At 41.2% G+C, this 23,449-nt stretch overlaps 1 protein-coding gene across 10 annotated transcripts in view; it reads left to right on the forward strand.

Moving 5' to 3' along the window:
* LOC145400268 (uncharacterized) overlaps positions 1-23,449 on the forward strand; it is a 213,305-nt gene that overhangs the window by 29,847 nt on the left and 160,009 nt on the right. For all 10 annotated transcript variants that reach the window (XM_080272823.1, XM_080272817.1, XM_080272818.1 and 7 more), the window contains exon 4: positions 244-339. In XM_080272823.1, coding sequence (XP_080128949.1) covers positions 244-339 — 96 coding nt within the window. The remainder of the gene's footprint in view (positions 1-243; positions 340-23,449) is intronic.

Consider the following 23,449-nt stretch of genomic DNA (forward strand, 5'->3'; position numbering starts at 1 on the left):
GAATTGAAATAAGTATAAGTGTAGTATTCTCTGCTGAAATGTGGGTTGTGATAGTTTTTGACAGTCTCAGTGCCCTACATTTGCCTTGAGTATAAGAAAGTTATCTGATGTTAGCCAGAATAAGTTGCATTGTAGGTACTTTGCAAACAAAAGGGTAATCAGTCAATTTTAGTGTCATTATAACTGCCTTCTTAATGTAGGGTGATAATATTACATAACTAAACTGCCTAGTTTTCATTGCAGGATGTGTCTGGCTGGCAAGGGGACAGTCAGTCCTTGCCTGGAAGTTTCTCTTCTGGGCTGGGCTTTCAGCCTTCATCTCAGGAAAATCCTCCAGGGGTGAGTGTTAACTTTCATTTTTTGTTGGGTGAAGTATTACCAGTTCCATTTTAGAAGTCTGTAATATGGACTTATCACAAAACGAATTCTAAAAAGCATAGAGCTGTTATCTACTGTTATGGGAAAAGTAATTATTATTGGAAGAGTAACTGATAGAAGAAATCTCATACTTTGAGCAAAGTTGACTGTACACTGCATTGCATAATAGGAGTATGCCATAGAACTCTGTCTTTCTCACAATTTTCATTACCTCCATTCATTACAGCAGTACTTTCATTTTGGTATTGGTTGTTTAATTTTTAAAGAAATCAGCTATTCCTTTTTATTGTTTATTGGTATAATGTTTTGAAAATACATTTTTCTTAAAAAAATAATGACTCCTTTGTTTGTACTTGCATTTAGTGGTAATAGGAAGAATTTCAAACTTAATTTTTTTTTTATAAAATAAAGGAGAGCTTTTTTGAGTCAATATCTTTCTTCAAGTATAGAAAAGAAAGAAAATCTCTTTGAAAGTGATGTGCTTTATCCCAAGGCTATGCTTTAATTTTCAAGTCAAGGCTACATTATTAGTATTGTGGCATGTTGTCAGATAGTACTGTACTATGAAAATAATCATTTACTATCCCTGGGCATCTGAAGAACCATCTGTGCTTCATTAGGCTATTTTCATTTTTATGTAATTTATTATGTTGTTGTTAAAGCTTCTACAGGATGTAGTACTAATGGGGATGTAGACACTATAATTTATATATTTTATTTATTTTTTTTATTTATTTTTTTCATAGGGGCATTTGTCTTCTGAGTGTAATAGGAAAAGTATATGGTAGGATACTTACTGACGGAGTTAGGAAAATAACAGAGGAATTAGTTGGAGAAGAACAGGGAGGTTTAGGAAGGGAAGAGGTTGTGTAGATCATATATTCATTCATAGGTCTTTAGTGGGAAAGTTTCTAGAGAAGGGAAAGAAGTTGTGTGCAGCCTTCATGGATTTGGAGAAAGCATATGGCAGGGTGGATTGACAAGTGATGTGGAAAATATTAAGAACGGGTGTGGAGTCGGAGTTGGAGTAGGAGTCAGGAGTCGAGGAGTCATACTTCTGGCTGGAGTCGGAGTTGGTAAAAATGTCTCCGACTCCGACTCTTATACATGATCAATTCTCGTGTAAAGTACTTGGGTGCAGCTAGGCCAGTTGTGCCACTTGGTGGGAAATTCCCACAAATTTGTGGGAGAAATTAGCTTTTGTTGGAGCTCTTGTGGGAGGGCATTTCAAGCAAGTAATTTGTGGGATGTTTTTGTGGGAATATTGATTTAACGTGAAAATAACGATATTAGGTACACTAGTAATATGGATGAAGTAAACTTGAAAATATGTAAGTAATGGGGTATGCCTACTACTGTACTGCAGAAGAGGGGGGGGCAGAGTTGGAGTCGGAGTCGCAACCGTAAAATTTCTTGGAGTCGGAATTTTTTAAATCCGACTCCACACCCCTGATTAAGAATGTATGAAGTGAATGGAAAGTTGTTGAATGCTGTGAAGAGTATGTATGAGGGGGCTAAGGCTGCAGTGAGTAAAGATAGTGACTGAGTGAATTTTTCAATCTGAATGTTGGATTGAAATAGGAAAATGTCATGCCCCCATGGTTGCTCAGTCTATCTATGGATGGGGTTAAGAGGTACTAGGTAGGGCAGTGGATGTTGGAGTGGCCCTAATGAGGAAGGGCGGTGTGTGGAAACTCTCTGTACTGTTGTTTGCAGATGATAATATATTGTCCAGTGGAGACAGAGGGGAACTGCAAGGCTTGGTGAATGAGCTTAGGAGAGTTTGTAAGAAACAGAATATAAAGGCAAATGTGGGGAAGAGTTATGAAGCCACTTAATGTACAGTGAGGCTGGATGAGGAGGAAATGGAAAATGTGAATGCGTTTAAGTATTTGGGTGGCGTCATGAGTAAAGGTGGAAGTTTAGAGGGTGAAGTGCTTGAAAGGGTACAGCAAGGAAGAAAGATTTCTGGTTCTTTGAAAGCAATGATAAGGAACAGGGAAGTGAGCATGGAAGTAAAAAGGTCACTATGACTATTGTGATACCATTCATTCATTCATCATCCAATCCTACGTTGCTCCACGAGGAGCGCAGGAGCCCGGGGCTAGGCATGTTGGTCCTGACATTTAAGATGAGAGTGACCAGCCTCACTCATCCCGGAGTGGCATTACGTGAGCACTAAACCCTAACCACCCCTTGGATATAAACATTCACCGGCTCAATCCGACTGGAGCTCTGTAATTACCCACTAAACCACCAGGTGCCAAAATTTCATTATATGGTTACCACTCAGCATAGTAAATGGTTTCCTGGTGTACAGGAACCATTTGGCTTGTCATTCAGTGTAGAGTCACCCACAGACAGAAGGAAGAGGAAAGAATGAAGGAAAAAAAGACAGAAGAGGGAGTGTCAAGTTACCCGTAGGCAGAAGGACGAGGAAGGAATGAAGGAAAGAAAGAAAGAAGAGGATGGAAGGAAAGAATAATGGAGGAGAGGAAAGGGCAGACACCTGAGAGCAGCACTACATCGTGTGAGTGGATGGCGAGTGCCCCCACTTACCACAAATTCCAACCCTAACATATGGAAGTAAAGCTTGTACCTTGTTGAAAGGTCATAAGTCAAGAGTGAGAGCAGTGGAAATGAGTTATTTGAGAGGAGCATGTGCAGGTACGTGGAGAGACAGACTGACAAATGAGGAAGTGAAAGAGCCTTGTGATGTGGATGTGGATATATGGAAAGCTTTAGGAGAAATACATTGAGGTGGATTGGCCATGGGGAGAAGATGGAGAGCAGGAGACTGATGAGGAGAGTGTATGCGAGTGAGGTGGAGGGGGGAGAGGGAGGGGGAGGCCAAGGATTAGATGAAGGGATGGAGTAGAGTGGTATATGAGAGAGGAGGGTGTGAGCAGGCAGCAGGGCAATGAAATGGCATTGGACAGGGCAACATGGAGGTGATTTGTTTGTGGCCACCACATACACGAGATTGAGACGTCTGGTAGTGGATGAGTAGGGCTTTTATTTGGCGAGCCACAGCTTGCAAATGCGAGTATTTCTTCCCATTGGCGAACAAATTTTACATGCAAGTTGCCTTTTGGCGAGGAGAAAATGCATCTGCTTCAAAACCCAGTAAACTCCAAAATAAGTAAATCTCACTTACATGAACAAAAAAGCACGTTGTGATCGATTATTAAGTCTTGTCGCCACTGTGAATGTTTAAAATTAGACTGACGAATGTTGCCGAGCATACCTGAGCTAAAGCCCTAACGTTCCAGAGATGGTATGTTTACAGATATTGCGGCTCGTAGTCAGTTTGGCTACTCAAAATTTATTTGGCTTGTAAATCTGAAACCTTAGGAGCCAAGTGGCTCGCAACCATCAGCAGTTAGCAAGAGCCCTGATAGGTAGATAGTTTTTATTTTTCTTACCACTCTTGGTACAGTACTGTATATGTAGAGCAGCAACAGCCAGTCCTGTTGAATCCTTTTGGTACCTTCAATGGCCCGAAGCTTGGCTACAGTACAGTAGTTCAGAATATGTAACCCTCAGGAGACCATCCAACATATTTGGCAGCATTTTGATGATGATGATAATGCTGTAAAAAAAAAGAAAAAAGAAAGAAAAAGTTACTCAAGGTGTTGTGGGTTTCATTTTTTAAATGCAATTGTTTACTCTTTGTGTTTGTTTTATGGTTTTTGAGAGGGAAAGTATCAGATTCCACCCAAATCTCACTTGAGACATTTGTGACATGGGTAGTCCAGTGGAAACACGATTACACCTAGTGAATGACTGTGACATGCTTCAGATGAAGCAGACTGAAAATTGATTTAATTGCTGTCTTTATTTGTTTTGTTGACTCTAATAGATAGGTATACGTGAGGCTCAGAATTTGGTGAAATTTTTTTGGCCTATCTGATGGAGTTATGCTTCCATGGACTTGAATGATGATTGAATGGTAGTGTGGCCCATTGAATTGGACAGACTTGGCTGTCTGGACATTGCTACCCCTCTCCTTGCCCTAGGGTGGGAAAAGAGGTCCGGATGATGATGATATTTTCTTGTTCTCTGCTTTGGTGCTAGTAGGTGACAACCCCAAAAAGACGGGCATCGGAATGTTTTACCACGCTAAGGACGGGCATAATTGGCTGGTGTGATATGGTGGGGGGTATGTGGGAGGGATGTGGTTGGGGGAAAGGGTTGTGGTGGTGGGGTTGTGGGGTAGTGTAGGGGGGTTGAGGGTTGTTGGGAGGTTGGGGGTGGGGGAAGGGTGGGGGTGGAGGGTGGTGGTGGTGGTGGGGTGAGGTTGGGGATGGTTTGGTGAGTGGGGGTATGGGGAGGTGTGAGGATAGGGGGGTGAGGGAGGGTTGGAGGTGGGTGGGAGAGGTAGGAGTGGTGGTGGGGATTGTGGATGTTGTAGGGGTATTGGGGGGGGGGTTTGGGGAGTGTGGGAGATTGGGGGATAGGGGGGTGAGTAAGGAGTGGTGGGGGATAGTGGGGGTAGTAGTGGGAGGGTGGTGGGGGGGTGTGGGGGGGTGAGAGGGTGGGGGATGGTGTGTGGATGTGGTGGTAGCAGGGTTAGGGGTGTGGGTGGGGGTGGGTGGGACGTGACTGCATATGCGGACACCCGTCTGTTTTGCCCTGTTACCCTCAGACAGCATATGTGAACACCCGTCTTGTAGGGGTTAAGGACTTGAATTAGATAATGTAGAGGCATATGGAACATTTCAGCCACGCTCCATACCGTACTCCTCTCTTTCCACCCACCCTTTTATACACATGTTTCCTGTACACCAGGAAAAATTTTACTATGCTGGGTGGTAACCATACAACCAGATTTTGGCGCCTGGTGGTTTTAGTGGGTAATTATTGTGCTCCAATCGGATTGAGCCGGTGAAGGTTTATATCCAAGGGGTGGTTGGGGTTGATTGCTCATGTAATACCACTCAGGGATGAGTGAGGCTGGTCACTCTCATCTTAAATGTCGGGACCAACTGCCTAGCCCCGGGCTCCTACGCTCCTCATGGGGCAATGTAGGATTGGATGATGGATGGATGGATTATTATTATTTTTTGGTGCAGTCCCCTTCTAGGATTCGAATCTTGAAACACTTGCCACGACTATGGTACGGTAGATATTGACCTAAAAATTGGCATACCTATACTTCAAAATATGCCTGTTTATCTCATAATGCTGAAAACTTGTGATGAAAGATAATTTTCATATATTTTTTTTTTTACATCAAACAATAACCATGGAGCTATTGAATAAAATATAAGAGATATTAGCTTCATATTTATATTAGTTATACACATGCATCAACAGAAACCCTCTCATATCAAGGGAGGAAAACTTTTTTCTTGAGCTTCTGAAAACTAATGTTTGAGGGGCTTCATGGGAGGGACAGAAAATAACAGTGTCACAGATTATAGGTTACTGAGTATCAGGGTATCTTTTGTATATGGTATAAAACACGTAAAAGAAAATATAGGATAATCATGGTATTAGTAAGAGTAACATAGTAAATCCCACCTGCCTTCCATGAGAAGTACTGTCATCATCACGATCAATCTTACCCAGCTTCCCACTGTTAAATGGGCTGAGGAGGATCCAGATATTGCTGTAGGAAAGCATGAAAGAAGGAGAATACCCACACCCACTGAAGGGAGGTCATGCATTTGTTCATCTGCCATTGAATGGCATTTAATAGTGGCTGATGTTACAGAGGGCTTGATATGAAACAGAGGTCTGAGAGTCGTGGCTATAAGGGCTTGCATGAAGGAGTTTTCATGGCCACATTAGCCTGTTGGCATGAGACTGGTGTGTGTGTTGAGAGTAAAGGCTGTGGAAATAGCATTTTGAGAAATGTGTGTGGAGTGCAGAGAGTGGATAGGATATTGAATAATATGTGGAAGAAGTGAAGTAAGGAATTCTGTGGACAGGGGAGTTGGTGTGCTTAGATGGTATGGTCCTGTGGAGAGAATAGTGGAAACTGTGTACCGGTATCTGAGTGAGTTTGAAGGTGAGAGGAGGTACAGGAGGACAAGGAGAAGGTGGCTAGATGCAGTTAATGAGTGTAGGGATGAGCTGATTGGAAGAATTTTGTATGGAAGTTTGGTACCCTTTTTACCTGGTAACATACTGTATTTATGTGAGTGACGTGTTTATGGGTAATGGGAAGCACATAATTGTGGTTGACTATGCCTATGAGGGAGTAAGAATTTGGTGATGATACAAATGCCAGGGAGGTGGAGAAAGGGTATGGTGATGGTACAAAATAATGCCTGTGAAAAATATTTAAGTTTCTGGTAAACAAGTCGGGGCTCCTCATTCAAGGCACCACGATGTCAGAAATATATAAATAATATAAGTCGGTATCCTCGTTCGGGCACCAAGACGTAAGAAATTTCTAGTATTTTCTAGTAAACAATTCGTAGGTCCTTACTCATCCCTGAAATTGTCCTTAAGTAAATTCAAACAATCCTCTTAGGGTTAGGTGAACCGTAACTAACTTCTTCACTCACCTCACTAATTTTCTTCTATCTCCTTGCTAATCCCCCCTTGCATTGGCCAATTCGTAAAGGTTACTTAGCTAGGGAATGTCGAATAACAGATGATGATGAGCCAGCTTTTGTGTCGTTGCGTGGGCTGTCAAGCAGCTTTGAGGTGTGTATATACAAGCAGCTAACTCAACGAGGTCTAGGATGAATTATGCAAGCCCTGGTTGGGCTTCTAACCTCACCAAAACACACTACAACACTCTACAGACCATACAGAACAAGGCCCTAAAAATAATCACAGGCTGCACAGCTACCACACCCACAGACCACCTACATCAAGGAACCAAAGTTCTCAAAGTCAAGGATCACCTAGACATGAGAGGCACCCAGTTTCTTGCTGCAGCCTCCACAAACCTACAACATCCACTACAGTACATGGCAGCCCATCCACCCACACCAAGGAACATCAAAACAACACCCAGCACACGATACCATACACAAATACTGTCATCTCTCTCCCCTCGCCCACCTCAAACCAGCTTCCAGAAGCATATCCACACTCATATCACTCGCCGTTCCATTCAGTCACTTAAAGACAACACACAGCTGCATGCACGGCCTCCTGACATCCACCCTTCTGAATCCTATCTTCCTCGTGAGGACAGGGTCCACCTGGCCAGGCTGAGATGTGGGCACCATCCAGCCCTCTTAAGCTACCAGAAGAGGCTGGATGACTCTGTCGCTGATGCCTATCCAGGATGCAACACGGCACCCCATACTATTAAGCACATTATGGAAGACTGCATTGCACACAATCACCTATGCCAACAACACAACATACACTCTTTGAGAGCTCTGTGAGAAAGCCCGGTCTTGGCCATGGCCTTCCTAAGGGACTCGGGGCTGTTCGGCCAGACTGCCTAGGGAACAACTACTACTACTACTACTACGAGGTATAGGAACAGAGTGCTAACTTGACGAGGTCTAGGAGCAGAGTGAGTGAAAATGGCGGGTCCCTAGTTCCTCATAGAATTGTAGGGGTGCAAACTATTAATTAATAACAGTGCTAAATACAGTTAGATTACATCATGATATATACAGGACGAATCTAACAAATTAATCTTAGTCTTAACTAAACTAAAGCCAAACCAAATATACCCTTTACCTATGAAAATGCTAAACCCACATCTGCCTTTAATTGAGGGTCTTTCCATATTCAGACGCGTCATCCACCGCGCAGACGCAGTTTAGGTCATTGGAAATTTCCATATAATCACATGTATTTACAATATAGTTGTCCATGAGGGTTAGTCACAGTAGCATTTAATTTATTAATAATAAGAATTATTAAAGAGAATGTAATTTCTGCATTGTAAAAACTGCTTGAATTGTAAATAAGAATCTCAGGTTTTCCTCTGCACTCTAACCAGGGACGACCATGATGAAAAGTAGAGAGCGCAACCGCTCTGGGGGAAAATATTTCCCACAATGCCTATGACATGGAGTAAGGATATGGTGATGATACAAATGCCTATAAGGTGGAGTAAGGATATGGTGATGATACAAATGCCTATAAGGTGGAGTAAGGATATGGTGATGATACAAATGCCTTTGAGGTAAACCTACAACTGTCAAGTTATAAAATCAAAGTGCAGCCCTTGTCATGTGCATTTCCATACATATTGTAACTTCATTTATCTTGTCCAATCCATCAGCATTTATTTCTGTCCTCAAACTGGATTTTTCACAGTCATTTATTGGTCAGTATCCACCCATGATCATCATGGTCTTCTGCAATACCTGCCATCATTAGCCCTCGTATATTCCTTTTAAATCATCCTTTAATTCATGAGTTTCTGTGACCATAGCTTACAAGCCCTCTATCGTCTGGTCTTTGAGAACTGTACTTTATGTCCTTTTCAAGTGCTTGTATTAAAATGTTCATCTGAATGCTAAAGTCCTTACTACAATTCTTAATAATGCTTTTTCCTCTAGTTTAACTCCTTCAAAACCCATGCCAAACCAGCCTTACACTTCTGTGTTAATGTTGGCACTGATGCCTTCAAGCAGCCTCTGTACTTGTTCCTGTTTTGCACAGAACTTTTCATGGCACCCTGCCATGCTGCTACCATGCTTCCTCCCACTTGAATTTAACCCCCTGTAGTTACCAGCAGGGTTTATGAACAGGATTTTGGCATTCCTGGTGGCAAAACAGAACTCAGTGCATTTACATTTAAAAAAAATTTCTTCTTGAAGGCCTTGGCCATGGTAGCTTGTGACAAGCTTGGTCACCATTCCTTGGGGGAAGCAGCCTAGGTATATAGATAGATAGATAGATAGAAAAAATTATATATATATTCTGGAAAAATGTGTATACCCAATACCCAAATTATCAAAATACCAGTACCATGCTTCTGCAGTGCATGGTATTGTAGGTGTACCGTATTTGTTGGTGTATAGGGCGACTCTAGAACCTCGATAAAAAATGCCCAAAATTGGGGATTGTCCTAAACACTGGGTATAAAATCCTAACCTCTACATCCTGTGGTTATGGGATCCATAGGCATGATAGGGAACATCGCGACACTCACTTTTACCATTGTTTCCTAGAATATATATATACTGTACTGTCAAAAACTGGTGAAATTACTAACGTCATCATCAAACACAACTTATTTTCATATGGCAAATTTTTATAAAAAAAAAATCTTCTTAGATACAGCCATGAGAACATAAGAAAGGCGAGTAACCTGTTGAGCCCATGACATGAACACCAGCCCATGTCTGTGTCTGAGAGCAACTGGCTGGTTAGTTTACCACTGAGTGCAAGGTTGCCAGATCAGAAGCAGGGCTCATTACCAACAGTGATAACAACAGTGACATGGCTATTAATCTTGGTGGATTAAATTCAGTCCTACAACCACTTGATGTCTGAATAAACCATTCAAAGCCTGCATCTGTGAGCAGTGGAACGAGTGGGTGATCAGTGGTAAAAAGTTGTATATGAGTGGTGGGAATATGTGTGCTTCAAGTCTGGATGAGCTATGATTTTGTCAAGGCATGCAATGTTATTTTTGTGGAAGCAGTCATTAACTTTTCGACAAATGTGGAATATCCAAGTCAGTGGATGGCATAGATGATAACATTTTGTGGGTGACTGGGTGATAACCATATAACTGCATTCTGAGGTGAAGTGAAGCCCCTGCTAATTGGGTTGCTAGATGCAAATTAAAGCATCCTCTCAGGAACCAGTCATCCACACTTCCCTGTGCCTTGCTGTGGCAAGGCACTGTCAGCCACAAGGAAACACTGGATTACTGCATGAGATGGCCCTGTAGGGGCAGTTGCTTGCCTGTGGTTGATGGGACTGCTTGGCAAGATAGAGGGGTTGATCAGTATCAGTAGCAACAGTACAGAAATCTCTCGGTATGTGTCACCAATCTTTTTATTTATTTACCTAACCCTAAAAGACCGCAAATCTCCCAATCCCTCTATCCCCAGAATTGCAGAAAGGGTCCAATTTTTCACCTTTCACCAAGGTAAAAATGTTTTCCTACAGATTTCAAGGGCTTGAATTTACACACTTGAAAATGTTTGTGTCACTCTCATGTGACTAATGGATACCGCAATATCAAACATCAAAACGTAAAAAATAACAGTTTTTACCTCTCATTTAAAGAGAGAGAGAGAGGGGGGGGGGGATGCACTGAAGCAAAGTTTGGTAGTATAGATTTGAAGGCTTGATTTTACAAACCAGAAAATGTATATTTCACTCTCATATGTGTATTGGTTACAGCACAATCTACTGTCAAAAATAAAAAAAAGTCACTTCTCACTGTAAGCGAGAACGGGATGTCCATGAGAAATAAGACGGAATAAGTAGGTGGAGGGAGTGTGGGGGGCATCAGGAGAGTGGGAAAGAGAGGGAATATGCCTGCCACACACAGCCAATACAGTTTAGAGGGGGTAAAGGGGGGTAGTTAGGGTGGAAGGGGACACAGAGGGCAGGATTCAATGAGGCATAGGGATGTGGAGAGATGGGGTTGGGTCGGTCCCTCCCCACACCCGGGTAGGGGTCCGGATCATGCTTCCCACCACCTCATCTCTTAGTTTCCATTGGCTAGGTATCATTTATGTCATAAAAGAAGTGGGGTTACAGCTCTTCAGTTGTTTGTAACCTCTCTACGATTGTCGCCTGTAGTACTTCATGTACTAAATCCGGAAACAGAAGATTGTTGGTCATAGGACTTTAAGGTTTAATTATTATTATTTATTATTATTATTTGCCATTAAATTCACAGTAACTGAAAGGTGACATGATGAGGTGTATAGTGTGCAGGAGGACTACTGGGCCCTGGGAGCAGGCTGTGAAGCCTATGCCCATTAACCCCTGTAAGGTGATCCTAAAAATCAGATACTGTATCGGGAAACTTGGTGTCTGCCAGACCCCAGTTGAAAAGATTTCGGCAGAAATTGATACAGTGGGTTTATTGAAATTTTTTTTTTTTTTTTTTTTTTTTTTTTTTTTTTTACACAACTTCTACAACCATTTGGCTACAATTTCATGGAAAACTTATCAAAATTCTTCTTCAAAAAAATATTTGGGAAAGTCGCAAAGACAAACATTTGAAATTTATACATCCTTAAATGAATGCCACTGCTCCCCAACTGAGAATGATTCTGAGGTTACCACTGCCTGGTGTAGACATTACCAAAGTATGTGTTATGAAAGGGATAAGTCCCTGTCTTTGTAAATAAGGTAAAATCTAGAAACCCCACTAAAATAACACTTGAGGTAACTTGGGGTCTGCTGGCCCTCAAGGCCGTAATAGAACAAAAACTAATGATGATCAAGAAAAGTCCTTATAACCAAACTCACCTATGCTACTAGTCAGGAAGGTAGAGGGAAAACCAAATCCCACCACCTTGAATAAATATGTGGCATACACAAGAAAACTTTTGGTGGGGTCTGACAGACCCCAGGTTACCTTACAGGGGGGGGGGGAGGTTATGCCTCATTTACAGTATGGTACCAGTTGTATGAGAAAAATTGATGTGAAACACATTGCCATCACATACAGTGATGAGGACTTAATGGACAGTGGCATAGGAGATCCTCCAAGATGTGAAAACAGTATTTGATCCAATTCTGATCCAAACCTCTTTAGCAATCTCTTCTGTCTCCAGTATGAGAAACTTGTTGTCTAGCATATCCAGTGACTATTTTTGGTTTTTAATATAAAATTCCTGATGCTTTGTGGAACAAATTAGGTATCCAGCAGCCAGCTATTGAAATTGAAGTTGTGGATCATACCCACATTGCAGTCAGGAATTTTGTGTGTGTGTGTGTGTGTGTGTGTGTGTGTGTGTGTGTGTGTGTTGTAATGGAGTCAAAGGAAGAATACAGTAGAGCGTCAGTTAAACGAGATAGGTTCCTCATGAGGTCGTCTTAAATTGATTTTGTGCAAAACCAAAGTGTTGTTTTAATGGGAAAAAATACTGTCGTTTGGTACCTGAGAGTAACACAGAATAGTAAAAATGCTTCTGTTAACTGTTTTGAGAATATGTCAGAATGATAAATTAGTGCCAACCATTCCCGGCAGTGAAATTGGAAGGAGAATGGCATTCTTTCTGCATGGTATGCATGAGTACACTGCTGCCTCACATGATATGCCGTTGTCACATTGCAAAATATCCAGCACCTTGATTTTTTCTATCTGTCTATAGCCCGACGCCCTAATCCCGTAAAGGGTGGCAGCAGACAAAACGCCTCCAAGTCGCTCTGTCACCCACCATTTGACTACCCTCCCCCCAACTCACTCCTCCCTCTCTCACATACCTCTCAACTCCATCCCTCCACCTCATCCTCGGTCTACCCTTCCCTCTCCCTCCCTCCACCTCACCTACATACAGTACACCCTCTTAGTCAGTCTTTCATTCTCCATTCTCTCCACATGTCCAAACCACCTCAGTGTATTTCTCTTTATCTTCTGAACCTTGATTTTTTTGCTGCAGCATAATCTATTGCCATGATTTTCTCATACTTGGAATAGCTAATGGAGTACAGCTGTTGCAACATATGTAAGGATTTCGTTCCTAAGGCCTCATATAGTGCCAAAACACCCCACTGAACACTTCTTAAATCATTCCAAAGCTTACAGTATAAAAAAAAGTGGAACCTTAAAGTACAGTAGTTTTTTAAATTTTATTTTTAATATTTATTTATTATTATTATTTTTTTTTTTAGCTGAAATTTGTTTGGCAGTTGGCAGTGAATGTGGTGAAAGTAAAAGTAAAAGGAAAACTGAAACTTCCATCATACAATAATCTAACGGCAGTAGCAGAGGCTGTTTATAAATGGTACTTGGAGCAGTGATTTTGTGGAGTGGTACGAGCACATTACTGTTGTGTTATCAGTTGCAGACAGGTGAACTCTTCAGCAGACCTGGCTTAACCTAACCCAGTGCAAGGCATGGGTGTTCAGCTTGATCACCACAGTGCATTACCAGCCACCAGTTGCTGCCACAGAGCACATTTTTGTTTGTAATTTAACTAAATATTTTGTTCCTGATAATTAATGTACAGTATTGACAAATTTTGGTTTTAACAGAATCTAAAACATGGTAATTTTTGGTACTAACATAGAAATAAAACATAATTCATAAATTGCAAGGATGTCTGTGAACAAAACTGTATTTGTTTGATGCGAGGCACTGACGTAGTTACCATAGCCATCCCCCACATCTCACCGTACATTGCGATGGTGTGATAGTCCACCACAATTAACTGGATGTCATAGTGCATAAGCCTTTCGTTCCATTATGAAACACCAAGACTTTTACTATTCGTGACTGCTTGGCAGTACTTTGCTACGAATATGACCAAAAATAACTGATTGAGTGGTATGTTCGGCTTTTAACGTGTACAAAGATGCTGTAATTTATAAATTGTGAAGATCTGTGAGCCTATCTGATGCGAGGCAGCTGCCTTTGTGGTTGGTTCCTCCACACAGCTACAATAAAACAGACATGTCCATTGCAGCACATTCCATCCCCCCCCCCCCCCCCGGTAGCTTACCCTATCAGGTTTCTGGGCCGGGCAAATTATGTCTGCTAGAGTCAGCCGGTCTTGTGCTGACCCACGTCTTTGTGCCGCGATATTTTCCTTTGATTGCTCTGTGTAAATACACTGTACATTTTAGAATGTTGGTTTTTGTGTCTTTTTAAAGCTGATTAGTTGTACTTTATTGTAGTATGTTTGAAAAAGGAAAACAAAGAAAATAAAAAGTCAAAATGATGAGTTGAAGTTAGGCGAAAACCAAAAACTTTTATCTTGCGTAGAAAAAATTCGGCCAAAAAAAGAAACTAATAAAGCTATATAAATCAAGTTTCAACCATGCAAAACAGTACAATAAATTACCATTGCAATGATGTATATAGGGTGCAGCAAAATTAATTAGACGATTTTGATTGGTTAAAATTTAATGAGTAACATTTTTTAAATGCATACAGATGTACAATGGTAATGGAATACCATTTATAGGCTTTCTGTTTTATGAAAGCGGTTTGGGTGGGGCCTCTTAAGACCTCACACAGCTAGCTCTGTTGCCACATCGCCGCCACACACGTGCTTCTCTCTCTCTCTCTCTTAAATTTATTTTAACTACTTCACATTTTGTTTTCTTTATTTTTTTCTCTTGTTTTGAATTTTGATGGGGAAGCTTCCATGGCGGGAGACTGACCGAGTATGACCCGCACACGCAATGCTATCTCCCGTGTCGCTTCACTTGACAATCGCAAAAGCAACGCTGACAAGTCTTATGGGATTTATACTGTTCTGTAGTTTTTTTAATTACATCTATACAGAGTATTTAAAATTTATTTATAAGTAGTTACTAACTTAAAATAGGAGAGAGAGAGAGAGAGAGAGGTGAGCAGGCTTAAGTACATGTGTGTGGCGGCGGTGATCTGGCAACAGAGCTAGTAGTGTGAGGGCTTAGGCTTCCTCACCCAAACTGCCTTCATAAAACAGAACACCTATAGTGTGATGGGTAAGTTTTGAAGATAACATCAAACAGGTGGCCTCCATTGTTCTGCAAACATCCTGTGCATGTCAGTTGAGACAGTCCATTGTATTGCTTAGCTTTTTATGTGGAATTTGCCAAATTGTAGCCCTGATGCACTCTTTCAACTCTTCAGTGTTGTTAGGTCGTCCCTCGTAGATGAGGGACGACCTCACATGGCATGAAGGCCAAGTGACCGCCATGACGAAAGATGACACGTTCTGGGAAATGCTCACGAATGGTCAGCATGGAGACTCGTGCTGTGTGAAACGTTGCACCACCATGTTGAAATCGTAGTAATCCTAAACCAGCGTGGCGTCAGCGTAGTTCTGGTAAAAAAAAATTGTGCAGCTTGTTCATATACCACCCAGCATTTACCGTAACTTCATGGCCCTTGTCGTCTTCAAAGAAGTATGGCCCCAAAATGCCAAATGCACTGAGTCCACACCGCACTGTGGTCTTTTGGCTATGCATAGGTGATTGATGCAGGAAGCAGGGGTTTTCTGATGCCCACTACCTGAAGTTTTGCCTATTAACTCGTTACCCATGTTTGAGCAATATGAGTTCTTTCCCAGGCTGCGATTCACTTCAGAACACACTCCCACCAGTCTGCATGGAGCTATCACAGCAAGAGGAGGTATGGTGCTTCACTGAGTCCCAGTGAGGGATATGTCTTCATAAAAGTAGTGCGTCACTGGTGGCCGAACACATGGTATCCTGATATTTTCTTCTCATATTGCGGGTTGCACCAACAATGGATCACTGATCTGGTGTACTATAGTCCTCCTCGCGCACGTTTGGTACTGTGGTGTGGCCCGCGTCTGTGTACAGTGGTGCCACGTTTTCTATACCGTTATCTCTCTCTCTCTCTCTCTCTCTCTCTCTCTCTCTCTCTGTCAACGCCACCGACTGGGTGTGGAAGTGTTGCCGCTCGCGAATGAATAATTTTTTTTTTTTTTTACTTGGGTATTGGCATATGCCTACTATTTTGTCCTACATATTAGCTTATGATTATAAATGTGATTATTCCTCGCCCTTAAAATTATGGTAAAAGCCAGTAAATGTGAGCATTTTTCCCAAGCAACATCTGTACAAGCTATGGTTGGGTCTACGGTACTTTATTTTAGGCCAGATGGGTGTGTAAGTATTGCCACTCACAAGAATTACATGAATTATTTCTTTTACTTTGGATATTGGCATATTTCTTCTTTTTTCAGGCTCATTATCTTATATCCATAACTGTGATATTATTACCCACCCAAAAACTACGCTAAAAACCATTAAAAGTGACTACAATATCTTTTAGCAACACTGTACAATATGTATGCCATGTTTGTGTGTGACTGTATAAATATTTTATGCATAATAAGATTACTGTTGATTCATCCATCAAAATACACAAGTGTAAGTTTTATTCATCTGAATTTATCGAATTTGTGATGCCTTGTACATAAATAGCTTCCGTTTCACATCGCAAGTTGGGGAAACGTGGCACCATTGTCCACAGTTGCGGGCCACACCTAAGCTGCAAGCGGGCGGGAATCAGACTATAGTTTGGCCCAGGTAGTGTAGTCTCCACTCACCCTTACGTGGCTCCTCCGTTCTCTTTGGTTTGTTAGATCTCATTCTCTGTCCTGAAGTTCCAGGTGGCACTTGGCTATTTAGGTAGTTGAAGGAAATCTAAATAAAGATCCAACACTACCTTTTTTATTATTATTATCTTGTTTCTTCTTCCTTTTTCCTCCTCTTGATCTCTTCACTGGCCCTCTGAAAGTTTTTGCATCACTGAAGACTGTTTCTTACAACCAAGCATCATGACTGCTGGGTACGTTGAATGCCGTAATAGTAACCAGGAATATCTAGCTAAGGATAATTATAAGTTCCATAATCAATTATTAATTATAATTAATCAGTTATAATTAAATTTCTAATAACCAGAAACATCCAGGACTTTTTCTTTTCTTTTCACCAACAAAGTGAATGTAGAATTGTTGAAAACGAGTGGTTACTCCATTTTTTCTTCCGGTAAAAATCACAAATATGTATGATTAGTAAATTTACTCTTTATATTTGTTTTGTTTTTTCATTAAAAGTGTACTGTATTTGCATTTCATGGCCCTAGTTCTGCAAGACAGGGTTGTTTTTCAATGTTTTTGTGCAGTTAATATTATTGTTTGACATTTAATTGAAATGTAATAGTCACTGCTGGAAGGCTGATACGTATTCCCTTAAATAGGCATTTCTCTAATCTTATATCATTACCCCTTTCAATATGTTTGCTACTGTAGAAGCAGCAACAAAAAATCTGCCCAGTCAATATTCATGAATGTGAAATACAAGAAAAAGTGAAAAATTATTACTCATTATTGTACCATCGTTGTGCGAACACGCTATGAAAGAATACATCAAATGGTACACCAGTGGCTCAATACGCAGGTAATGTGTTAATACACCCAGTTAGATGGAAATGGGCTTCATCTGACGTGATTAACCCCTTGGGTACGAAATTCCCCAGCCTGGACTGTCCCCCAGGACGCAAAAACAGGCCAATTTTTCGACTTCCTCATAGGTTAAGTTTTATGCCCGATTTATAGAGCTTGAATTTACACACCTGAAAACTCAAACCCCACCCTCCTAGACCCAATAGTTACCGAGCTATGGCCTGTCAAAGTTTATAATAGTTACCCGTCACGGCCCCGGCGAGAAAGAAAATATGCCGCTCGCACCTGTTTTCTTCGCAACAACACGTACAAAAATCACCAAAATCAATTTTTTATGGTGTGTATAGATGTTATAAACCATTGTAATGTGCATAGAAAAAAATAAAATAGTGACAAACCCCCCAAATAAATGATAAATAAAAATTATCCTTCCCTTCTCTCCTCTCCTCATATCTCCAATCCCCTCCCTCCCCTCCCCTTCCCTTCACCTAGCCTCCCCTCCCCTTTCCCCTCCCCCCTTCCCTCCCCGCCGAGCTGTCAAATCTAGCAAGAGAAATTGGTCATGAACCCCCCAATAAAAATATGATAAATAGTAAAAATTATCCTCCCCCTCTCTCCCCTCTTCAAACCTCCAATCCCCTCCCTCCCCTTCCCTTCCCTCCCCTCCTCTCTCCTCTCCTTCCCTCCCCTTCCCTCGTCTAACCCCCCTCCCCTCCCCTCCGAGCTGTCAAATCTAGTTTTCGTTTCTTTTTGAAGACTCCAACATGCTTCCATGCGTTGGCATAAAATAAAATTTCTTTTTCAAGTGGGTTTCGACTAAAGACAGCTAAAATAATTGTGGTGTGCATATCTGTATGCAAACACCAATAAATTACAGGTAATGATTCAAAGTCATGTGCCATAAAGCGTAAAAAATATGCAAAATATTCGAAGCAGAAGGTGCTAGGGGGTGCGGGTGGGGGGAGCTGGTAAGGCCAGGAGGGGGTGGATGGGGATGGAGGGACACAAAGGAAGGGCCAAAGTGGAGTACAGGGACATGGAGGGAGGGTAGGGGGAAATACCCTCCCCCTAGTTGATGGGGGGGGGGGGATTCACATGGGAAGGGGGGGATGCATGAGGAGGGGGTGGGAGGGGTTGTTGTGGTGGTAAGAATGGTGGGAGATAGGGTAGTAACAAGGTAGTGGAGTAGAGGGACGTGGCGAGAGGGATGTGGGGGGTACACCCCCCACCGCCTTGTTACGGGCCTGGATCCCCCATCCGGTGTGTCCAACACCTAGTTCTGATTGGTTAGAAGCCATCTACGTCACAGCTGGGATGGATCCAGCTGCCGCCAGTTTTTTGTGGATGTTGTACGATCGGTGTTGCTCGTCCTCTTAAAGAAAATGCGCAAAAAGCCCGATCGATGAGATTAGCACTTGAGGGGTTAAAGGTTGAAGAAATTGTGTCTATGTTTTAATCAATTCCAAAAATGTGGTGCAATATTCCGTTTGCGAATTTAAATCTTCAGGCAGTAATTCTTGGACTGTTTGAATTTTAAATGGTTGAAAGTGAAAACCCATGTGTAACATCCGCCTAACACTCCTATCTGATGTGCCTAATGCTACAGAATGTCGTCTAGCAGAACGTTGTGGACTCTGCTGTAGGGCTGCTTGTTCCCCCTCCACATTTTATGGGGTGTGCACTGTTTGTGGGCAGTCAGGATTTTTCGTAGGCTTTGCAGAAACCTAAAGCTTTTTACCCAATCCAAAATGGTTTGACGTGTTGGAACTTGACCATTCTTCCAGTGTTAAAGTGGCGCCTGAATTGTTATTGTACTGTAGTAGCTGAATGATTATTAAAAAAAAAAATAATAAAAAAAAAAAAAATAATAATAATCAGCAAGTGCATGATGCTATCTTGACCAATGCCCAGAAGGCTCTGAACTGCTCTACACAAGACTGGAGAAAATAGCACACATCTACTAGTGTGCGTACGTGGCGCCAGTGTCAAATCTGCTTGATGTTATCTTCAGAAATTAGCCATCTCACTCAATGGTATTCCATTACCTTTGCACATCTGTAAGTGTTTAATAAAAAAGTTAATACAGTACTGTATAAGTTACTCATTTAACCAATCAAAATTGTCTAATTAATTTTACTGCCCCCTGTAGGTTATGGTAATTTCTGCATTTTATCGCGCGGTAAAGTGAAAGGAAAAAAGATGCATACTTTTTTATGATTCACGGCTCATATTCATTTTGCAATCTATATATTTGATCGGTCAGTGTAAATATTTTTTTTATGATAGGATGCTGGTTGTGGTGTTATTTAGCAGCTGAATACAGGTATACCCTGCTGTAACGATCCAATTGGTTAAGTAAAAACCGATCATTAGGCAGGGTATCATATATCGGGGTAATTTTAACGCACAAAGTAATGGGATGCGTTTTTCAGCTTTGGGTTCCCCCCCAACGAAGTCCAAAACCCACCTAAATGAGTCCCAAAACAAGTTTAAAACCAAGCTAAATGGCATAACAGCTGTAAAAGAAGCTAACCTAAGCCTAACACCTGTAAATAACTCGCTAAAACCAACAAATAAAATCTGAAAATCGTCAAATATTTCTCTAAAAATTCTATCTATCTATCTATAGCCCGACGCCCTAATCCCGCAAAGGGTGGCCGCAGACAAAACGCCTCCAAGTCACTCTGTCACCCACCATTTGACTCCCCTCCCCCGAACTCACCCCCCCCTCCCTCATAAAACATATTAAACTTTACCCCGAAATGACACTGTTCACCCCACCTAAGGCAAAAACACATTAATCTAAGTCTAAAAACTGTTTATAAATCAACCTAAACACACAGTTATAGTCTAAAATATCAAAATTGATTAAAAAAAAATTCAAAACCCATCGCTAAACCTGGGTTTGGCCGTTGTTAGACGGGGAATGATAGTATTTCTACCTGATTGTTAAGCCGGGGTATCGTATATCGGAGTATTACTGTAGTTGTACTTTATTTGTAGTATGTTCAAAAAAAGGAAAACAAAGAAAACAAAGTCAAAATGATGAGTTGAAGGTAGATGAAAACCAAAAATTGTTATACCTTGCAGTAGAAAAATATTCATAAAAAGTAATAATATAATATAAACCTGTTTTAAACCATGCAAAACCACAATAACTTATGTTTACAATGATACATATTACAATGATATCTGTTACAATGATAGATTACAATAATACAGTATATTAAAATTATTTATCATCATCCTGACCTCCTTTCCCACCCTAGGGCAGGGTGATGAGTAGCAATTTCCAGACAGCTAAAATTTGCCCAGTTCAGTGAACCACGCTTCCATTCACTCATCATTCAAGCCCTTGAAATCCTGATTCCTTCTGAATGACCAAAAAAATTTGACTACATCCTGTAGCTTCTTGTATACCTATCTGATGGAGCCAGTCATGTTAAAAAGGGGTGCCAGATCCCTGGTCATGCACTTATCTGCACAAAATTAATCCGGCCAGCTTGGTCTCTTGTCAGTCCCTTATCGTCATCTACTTTTGTACCTCTCCTCGATCTCTTGTCAGTCCCTTACCGTCACCTACTTCCGTACTTCTCTTCCTCACACACTCATCCACCATATCCCTCCACCTTCTTCTTGGCCTACCTCACCCCCTCCCTCCTTCAAATTCACTCAGATATACCTTTTTCTGCTCTCTATTGTCATCCATATTCTCCACATGATCATATCATCTCGGTAGACTTTCTTCGTTTCTGGTGTCCAGACTTCCTCACTCCGCGTCTTTCATGAATCACAGTATGCCATATTCTGTCCACTCTCTGTACTCCACGTACATTCCTCAGCAGTCCCATCTCCACTGCTCTTACTCTTGACTTTTCATTTTCATGCCACACCGGTCTCTCATCAGTATGTAGTTGGCATTAACACTCCTTAATGTAAGCCTCGGGAAGCTGCAATACTCAGACCTGTTTCTTATCAAGACACTCACAGCACCAGCTACTTTCCCTCCATATGTCACTCTACTTGCCATTTCTTTTGCACATTTTCTTCTCTTTTCTATCACAATACCCAGGTATTTGAACTCTCTCACCAATTCCAGTCTCTCTCCATTCACTGTACCATCACACTGGGAGCCACCTGCTCTCTCAGTAACCATCAGTTTACACTTAGCCTACATTTACTCTGAAGGCATGATGCTTACAGACATCTGTAAAACTCTGCACTAGTGTACTAAGCTCTCTTCCAATATTTGCAAGTAGCACTGCAGCATACAACAAATTTGAGATATTCCATCTATCATCAGTTATTACCAATGCCATCCCTCTCTCCGTTACTCTTGTTTATACATCTTTTGTCACCCCAGCCATATGTATATTGAACAACCATGAGGACATCACACAACCTTGTCCCACGCCCACACTGATCATGAACCATTCATTTAGATGCCCATTTACCTTTATACATGCCTCACTACCATCATAAAAACTCTTGACGGCACCTAACAGCTAACCATCTACGCCGTACACGTGTAAAATCTTCCACAATCTTTCTCTGACTTTGTCATGTGCTTTTTCCAGATCCATAAATGTCATATACACCATATAGTCCTTCTTATAAGCCTTCTCCACTATCTGTCTCACTGAAGATATTTGATCCATACATCCTTTGCCACTTCTAAAGCCATCCTGTTCATCACTCACTAGAACTTCTGATATCTGTCTTACTTTCTCTATAATAATTCTTCCATATTCCTTCCGTATAACACTCAGTAGACTTATACCACAATAATTCTTCGCTGACCTTCGTTTTTGTCCAGAGGTACAATCACTGCCTTTTTCCACTTCTGGCATAGTTTCACTCATTCATCCCTTCTTTCATATCTCCAACAAGCACTTAATTCTTCTCCTCTCTGCATACATCTCATCAACCCAAGTTGCATTCCCATTTTTCAGCCACTCACATCTGTGCGAGTGTCACGTTTCCTGGCACTGCATTCCTTCTCTGTACACCCTCAAAACCAATCACATTAACAGTTGCTTTGCTTTTTCCATTCCCATTCATCAGACTTTCAGAATATTGTTTCCATTTGATCCTTATTTCGTCCCCATGGGTTTGTCATGGTAAATTACAAAGCTATATATAACAATCATATATTTATAATGACAAAGCCATGATTCATACGAAGTGGACTCTGGCCACCACACACAGAGGAAGCATTCCGCAACATGCCCGAGTCTCTTTGTCATGACGCGCAAACGCGATTTATGGTGAATATTTTTACAAAAGTATCTTAAAATGATTAATAAATTCATCATTGGACTCTTTGAGGTTGGATTTGGAATGACACAAAAAGCTTCACTGGAGTCTCAGAGGGTTAATTTACACGAAAATATGGGCCAGAGAATTGTGGAATGTATACTGTATTGACATTTAGGCTATTTTCAAAGCCTGCTTGAGCTTTTTTCGCATACTTACCATAATTTATGATGTACAGCAGTTTCTTGCCTGCCGTTAACCTGTATAGTGCACAGTGCAACACTACAAGCTTCATTCAGTTATTTTGGTATCCCTATATCTTATGTCATTATGTAGGTAGTGTTACACATGCACACACACACACACACACACACACACACACACACACACACACACACACACACACACACACACACACACACACACACACACACAGGTGTGTGTGTGTGTTAGCGAGTCCAGAAATGGCACGAGGTTGGAATTTTATACCTGCCCTTTGAAATTGAATATTGAACTGTTATTTATTTGTACATCACAGCACCAGAATTTTAATTTCATATGGTCAAAATCGTGTAAGATTTCCACAGACATCAAAAATGACTCTTAAAATTGGAAGGATATGCTTTGAATTGAAAGTACAGAATATATGTACCCTACCTAATTGTATGTGTTTTTTTAAATTGATAATTTAAAATCCATTCGCAGTAAATCGACATTCTACTGCACTTATATACATTAGGTGACATGCTGCCGTGAAGGGAAGTGGAAAGTAAAAATCAAGTTTGAAAATGGGTGGTACAGTGGTTTTGATTTAAAGC

This window comes from Coenobita brevimanus, chromosome 51 (genome assembly GCF_032717465.1).
Source record: "Coenobita brevimanus isolate Jiangsu-jjx chromosome 51, ASM3271746v2, whole genome shotgun sequence".
NCBI classification, from domain to species: Eukaryota; Metazoa; Arthropoda; class Malacostraca; order Decapoda; family Coenobitidae; genus Coenobita; species Coenobita brevimanus.